The sequence below is a fragment of the Orycteropus afer genome, unplaced genomic scaffold, assembly GCF_000298275.1.
Source record: "Orycteropus afer afer isolate SDZICR_OR568_19922 unplaced genomic scaffold, OryAfe1.0 scaffold00023, whole genome shotgun sequence".
Lineage (NCBI taxonomy): Eukaryota > Metazoa > Chordata > Mammalia > Tubulidentata > Orycteropodidae > Orycteropus > Orycteropus afer.
In genome coordinates, this window is record NW_006921610.1 from 18,838,478 (window position 1) to 18,846,131 (window position 7,654).

Here is a 7,654-nt window from a genome sequence, read left to right on the forward strand (position 1 = left end):
ATTCCTAAGGTCTGAGACTCAGAAAAATGATAATTTTAAAAAAATTATGAATTTTTCTCCTGTAAATTATACAATTCATCCTCAGTTAGGTGCAATCAATTTTGAAGTACTTTCACTAATAAAAAGTTGATTAATTACAATAATAATTAAAAAACAAAGCAAACAAAACACTACAGCAGCTTTCAGTGTGTTTTGGTTAAATTATTCTAGAAAACACTACTAATTTTTGGTCCCTACAGTGTCAAGGGCAGAAATGAGCAGTCTGACAAACTTATAAACATCATGAAAAGAACTGTAGAGAGGAACTGGAGCCACTCGAATGCCGTTTGGTTCCCGCTTATCACACTGTGGGGGAAGGGAGAGAATAAAGCCACAATAATGTTAGCATTATTCAGATAATGAAATACTACATTCAAGATACATTTAAAGTATTCATACTAATTTTCCTAAAACTTAATACATAAAGAAAGAAAATTTTCACTTTAAGTAACACAGTGTTTTAGAAAAGTTCCTCTTACTAGTAATTAAAACACTTTTGGGTTGGTACATGAATATGCAAAATATTTTCCTGGAGTCCCCTCAGCATTTATCTTTAAGCATCCAAAGATCATATAAACAACTTGTATGCGGAAGACCATAGAGGGACTAGACAATTAAATGTAAAAATCACTAGCTAAAACTCTCAAATCTCAGTGTGCTCATTTAAATGAATGAGCACACTGAGATTAGAGAGTTTTAGCTAGTGATTTTTACATTTAATTGTCTAATTCCTAATCTTGTAGGTGAAAAGTTGGTTATATCTCTGAGAATGCTGAAAGGTCCAGAAGTAGGCCCAGACAACGTGACTTAGCCTGAAGATCACTTCTCCATAGCTTTAAAAAAACATCCACTACAAGGTTGACAATATAGTACATGGTTTATATTTGCTGCTGCACTTAATTCCCATAACTGCTTTTGAGTTAAATATATTTATGCCAAAAATGCAAATGAGAGCTCTCAGGCTGGTTGACGTTAAGTAAGTTTCCAAGAACACACAACTTGGAAATGACACGGCTTCATTTGAGTCCTGATATTCTGACTTGTGCCTCCTGAATCTGTGATGACCTCCTAAAGTCTTAGAAGGTCATATGGATGAAATAGTTCCTTAATTACATTATTATTGCAATAATTTCTCCAGAAATTACTCAGATACCATTTATTAGTTCTCCTGAAGAGACTAAGAAGGCCATCTAGGTCCAAAGGTTAAAACAATTTATTCCATGCAATGTTACCACTGCTTAGATGTGTACATACCTTTTTTGTATAAAGTCACAAGGTTGATAACAACTTAGCTCAATTAAACAAGTAAATTAGACATTATGTTTTGCCTTCACTAAATCAATAAATTGCTTAATTCCATTTAGTCAATAAATATATATTGGAATTTTCACTAGTGAAAATCATGCACTAATTGATTATAATTAAATGTTTTTTTCTCTGCCCAAATTTTTATGAAAGAATGCATATCGATGTTACCTAAAACTGTTTCCTGTAACCAACATTTATGATTTCCCTTTTACTGGAAATGACAGATATTGGTGCCAGTCAACTAGCAGTGTTGAATGTCTAGCTGGCCCTTAATTCAGACCCTCTGACTGTAGATCTATGTGGGTAAGATAATATTCAATAGTGAATAAAATAATAATTCAAATTTTATCCCCAAGATGCAGCCAATAGAAAAGATGTGGGAGAAAAGCAAAAGATGCACTTACAACCACTCCTCTTTTTTCTAGTTCTTGGTAAACATATTTCATTGGAGCCGAAAACGATAGTGTTAGCTGGCAGCCCCTTTCCTCTATACAGGATGGAGTAATTATGTTCACAAGTGGTTTCTTGCTTTCTGCTTTATCTTTGTGATTGTAATGCTTGATCATGTACTCCAGATAACCAGTTAGCAAAATAGATTTTCTCCTCAGTGCTTTCATAGTTGCCTGTTTAAAGATCTGTCGAATGAGAAATAATCATATTAATAGTGTAAAAATTAACTGTAAATTATGTATGAAAAAGGAAATGATCACGTTTGACCTTCCCAATGAGCATCCTATTTTTTTTAATGCTCTCTTTTTAAATGTTTGCCTTTACAAACTAAAGCAAGATTCTCATGAAAGAAAAACTATAAATGATATTTAAGCAATACTTGTAATAGAAGGGGGAAAAATTAGTTAACATAGTGTCCCTTAAGAGTTATTTGCTTAATATAATCACCTTAACAAATGGATTTGAATATCATAAAATTGACACCTTTTTTTCCAAAACTATACTGAAAAATCATATTCAAGATTTTTTTCCCTATTCTGATGTAATTTTTTTTAATCCACAAACAGTGCAGTGCAAGCTAAACAGAGGTGCAAATATGGGAGACAGTGTTACTAATATTAGTTGTGACTGTTTTTATCAATTCCTAAATCTTCTTCAGCTTAACACAAAGAAAATAGCAGTTAAATGATGTGGTCAAATCTTCTCAGGCAGAGAAATGAATAACTCCTAAATAAAATATCTATTATTATGCTGGGTTGTGTTGTTAGTTGCTGTCAAGTTGATTCTGGCTCAGGGTGATCCCCTGTGTGCAGAGTAAAACTACACACCATTGAATTTTCAAAGCTCTGATCTTTCAGAAGCATGTAACCAGGCCTGTCATCTGAAGTACCTGTGGATTAGAACCACCAACCTTTTGGCTAGTAGTCAAGCACTTGACTGTATCGTACAGGGTACATCTATTATTACTGAAATATTTTTCCTTCTTCCCTCTCTCCCTTTCATTTTTTTTTTTTTTTTTTAATTCTACTAAGTGGTAACTTTGGTGTGAAAATACTGGCATTTGCTGCTGGAGGTGACTTATTGAAAGATGAGTGGTAAGGGGCACAATAACTAGTATTGGGACATTATGGGTCAGAAAAGACATACTTTTCTAGCTTATCTCATAAGGTCAAGTAGAGTTTATAAATATATCCTACATATGAGAACTGAATGAACTGTAAACAGAGCTGATGAAACGCATGTCCCTTAACGTCCCTTTTCTGTATCATGTTATAGCACAGAATCAAGATAGTTTTTTTTTGTTTTTTCCTGATATCTAAACACTATGAAGTCTATAAAGATAGTTATTTCCATATGCATGCATGACATGTGTGGGCATGCATTCCAATAGGATTCAAACTAGGTGCTCACAGCCTGCATTTTAGAAAAGAATGAGCTCAAAGCATTCAGGCATGGATATTCTTAAACTGTATTACAAGGAGGCTATGGATTTGGTTAAAGCACAATGTGGGAGTTGTACAAAAGGTAATGGTTTCTAAGGAAGAAAGGAGAAATGGAGAAGGTAGAATGGTTTCTATCTCTCTCTCCAACCAGACCTCAAAGACCATCAAGTCTGCAAACAGATCAGCTACAAATGGAGATTGCCATAATTGTTTTGGGAAACATACAGGATTTGAGGTGCAAATTATTTTTCAGATACTGGGTTCCCTCAGTTACATGGAATTTGGTAGAAATATCTCTTCATTTGTTGTGTAAAACAAAACATAAATAGATCTGGCACCATGAAGACTCAAGGAAACAGCCAGGTTTTGACATCAAGGGGACCAGAGCAAAGAATCAATATTCTTGCAAGGGCAGAGGCAGGGATAGTTAAAGCACAGTTTTCAAGTGGTTGGCTGTTGGGGGGGATCAACAAGATGATAAGAATAAAAAGATATAGAAGAAATATGATATGAATCTTCCCAAGATTATTTGAGGATATTTCCAGAAACAATTAGGGGAAATTTTCTGGGTCAACTATGTTGTTGTGTGATGTTGTGTTAATTCCAACTCAGAGTGACCCTATGTGACAGAGTAGAATGCCCCATAAGGTTTCTTAAGATGTAATCTGTATGGGAGCATATCATCAGGTGTTTTGTCCCATGGAGAAGCTGATGGGTTCTAACAGCAGATGTTCTAGTTAGCAGTCAAGTTCCATAATAAACAAGTAGGGGCAATGTGTGAAGTACTATGAGTAATGTGATTTCCTTTGTGTTCATGGGCCAGTACTTAAGTTTGCAGTTTTTAAAAAGGGTATTTTGCTTCCATAGATTTCTCCTGATTACCGTAAGTCAATGTTTTCAATGACAATCTCAATTGCAATATATCATGGAATACTGTAACCTTTTAATAATTTCAAATATAGAACTATTTTCACATTATAACCACAAGAGCAGTTCTATTCCCAGGCACTCTTAAATTCTTCTTACAGTGTAAATTCTCTTCTGAGTCTCATATAAGAATATTAATAAGTTCTGGTTAATATAATCCCTTAGATATAGGCACCATAACAATCCCTTGACAAAGACTTGAGAAACTAGGTAAACTAGACTCAAAAAAAGTGACTTCAGATTGCAGAGCATCAGACAGAGTTTAAAAAGAAAGACTAAGCACTGATTGGAAGGATAGGCAGAACAAGACCAGCAGAAAAACAGAAATTTGTGATCAACTGCACCCCACCTGCCAGCACAGGGCTGTGTGGTCATTTGGGGACAGCATTGAATGGGACTGAAAAGAACCCAGAGTGAGCGATTCAGGAAAGCAACCAAGAAGACAGCACAGCTGGCGGCAGAGATCCTGTGTCAACAATCCTGGAAAGAAATGACAAGATAGGCAGGACACGGACATGGCCTTGGCCAGAAAGAGGGCATCCATGAGTGGGAAACAGGTGTGGTATAGCTTTGAAACAAGGGGACCACAGAGAAGTGCCTCTAGAGCAAGGAAAGCAGACTGAGTCACCTGAGCTTTACAGAAAGAGAAAGTATAGACAGAGAGTACACTAATGTAGGGGAATAAAGGGAAGAAACAGAGGGGCAGGTGAGAGCTTCAGCCCCTCTGGTGAGTGCAAGAGTGAAGGAGCTAGCTACTAGTCCAGGGACTACTTGTTGGTGGAGGCACCTAGCCATTTATATGGGACTCACCCACTGAAAATCCAATGCAGAGAGTAACAATTAGAACCCTCTAATTGAACCAGCCATGTGCAAGCAGTGGCCCCACCTGTCATTTATATTAGCAGTGCCCTGAGGTGCAGGTGGATGGAGACAAGGTACTCAGACCCAGCCCTGCCCACCACATGGCCCTGCCCAAGTCTGGGCCTGTCTATCACTCCCTCCTGGAGGTGCAGGCTACTCCCAATTGTACTTCCAAGCCCAGGTCTGACCACCATCCCCTTCCTTAGGCACAGGAGGCCAACCTGATGCACAAGCCTGGCCACACCTTCTATCCTTTTCTAGAGGCATTGGGGGCTTGCAACTGTAAGCCAATCACCCCTTCTTGAAGTACAGGAGGCACATGCTGACAGGCCTAAGACTAGCCATTCCCACTACACCATCTTGAAAATTCAGGCTTCTTGCATTAATCTATGCAAGTTGGACCACAACCACCACCACCTCCTGGAGATGCAGGAGACCCTAGATGATGTGACAAGACTTGTCATACTTGTCACTCTTCCCCAAGTTGCAGGCACTCACATCTGAATGCCAAAGCTGGGCCCTCCCCATTACCCCCTCTCTGAGTTGCAAGCAAACTGCATTCCTGTGCTCAAGCCTGACTCACTCATCTGATGACCAGGGACCCATCCAACATCCCACCAACTACCCAGCAACCAGTGATATGCACACACAGTGCCTAACCCAGCAACTGGTGAGAACTGGCTAGACAGACACAACATCTCATCAGCAATACCAGTCACATCCTGACAGGCACCATCTGTGCCTCAGTGAAACAATGGACAGGAGAACCTAATGCCCACACCCAATGTCCACATGGCTGCAACATTACACATCCCACAAAAAATTCCTATAGGCTATCTTTACTTGCACTGTTGCCCCTTCATACCCTAGCACCTACTGATAAACCAATTCATGCACTAACAAGGGCCCTATCTCATCCATTTGGGAAGGACTTCTTGACAGTGGATAGGGAGATGTTATGCCTTGACTTCAGAGACCATACTAACTGGTAATACCAACTTGAAAGGATCCCAAGAGACCCTGACTACCCAACAGTAGTCACCCATTGTTAGGGAAATAACCTTCTCACCAATCTCTACTCAATACAGTAAGGGAAGACATACAAGCCTAACCAGAGGACTCACATATGGGTTGTTGTTGCTGTTGTTGTTTTTATGTGCCATCAAGTCAGACCAAAAAAAAAAAAAAAGAGAGAAAAAAAAAAAACAGCATAAACAAACATAAAGGAATAAATAATTTAATTAACATCTAATGCCTCAAAGACAGCAGACAATAACAAGTCATGCTAATAAACAGGATAAGGTAGCTCAAACAAGTGAGCAAAATAAAGTGGCAGAAGATACTTCTGAGGAAAAAATGGTAACAGAATCACCTAGTAAAGAATTTAAAAGACATATATAGAACCCTCAAAGAGAACAAGAAAAACACAGATAAAGTTCTGGAAAAATCCAGGAAAACAATATAAGAACAAAATGACAAAATAAATAGACAATTAGGAACCATAGAAACAAGTAGAAGATTAACAATAAACTATCAGAAATTGATAACTAAATGGAAGTACATAGAAGTACAATTGCAATAAAATAGAGTCAGTGAAATAGAGGACACATGTCTTGACACTAGTCTATTTGCTGATCAATCAGAAAATTAAAAAAAAAAAAAAAAAGAGGAAAACTTAAGAGTTATGTGAGATACTATCAAGAGGAAGAATTTATATATAATTGGAATTCCAGATGAGGAAGAGAGGAAAAAAAATCATGAAGAAAATTTTTGAAAACATTTGTGAACCAAGATTCATACATCCAGCAAAATTACCTCTCAAATACAATGGAGAAATAACAATATTACCCAATTAAAAGAAAATTTCCCTAAGATTGTGAAAGATGGGAAGTTTTCCATCAAAGAAACTCAAAGAATTCCATACAGGATAGACTTTCAAGAAAAGTTATCAAGACACACCATAATTAAACTTTCTAAAATCAAAAACATAGAAGGAATTTTGAAAGTAGCTTGTGACAAAAGAAATATCACCTACAAAGGGGCACCAATAAGACTTAGCAGAAACCATGCATGCAAAAGACTGTGGGATAATGCATATCAAACTCTGAAAGAAAAGATTTGCCTACCAAGAGTCCAGCAAAATTAAAATCTAGCAAAATATCTCTCAAATACAATGGAGAAACTAAGACATTCCCGTAAACAGAAATTAAGGGAATTTGTAAAACTGTACCAATATTACAAGAAGTATTAAAGGGAATCTTTCAGACAAATAACCAACTTTAGACAACAACTCGAGATGAAGACATATGAAATCATCACCTGGATACCAACCCAGATAAAGAACTCCCAAATGTAAAATAAAGCTTCAAAACTGAAAACGGGGAACTAGAAATGAAAATCTGTAAACAATGATGACTTCAAAACAAAATGGGTGGACAAATAGTATAGTTATAGAATTTCCAAATTTAGAGCAAGTCAAAGTACTATCAAGATATAAAAGACTGTTTTCATCTTAGGAAGAGAAAGGTAAATTCTAGAGTAATCACAAAGAAAAGTAACAAATCTATTCACCAAAAAAAAAAAAAAAAAAAAGAAAAAAAAAAGGGTGAAAACCAAACCCACTGCCA

The 7,654-nt window shown here is 36.9% G+C and overlaps 1 protein-coding gene across 1 annotated transcript in view; it reads right to left on the bottom strand.

The window, feature by feature from the left end:
• Window positions 1-219: 219 nt before the first annotated feature.
• Window positions 220-7,654, bottom strand: part of KYNU (kynureninase) — a 287,476-nt gene continuing 280,041 nt past the window's right edge. Inside the window, 2 exon segments of the mRNA XM_042783650.1 lie at window positions 220-345; window positions 1,752-1,982. Of these exon segments, the coding sequence (XP_042639584.1) occupies window positions 220-345; window positions 1,752-1,982 (357 nt within the window).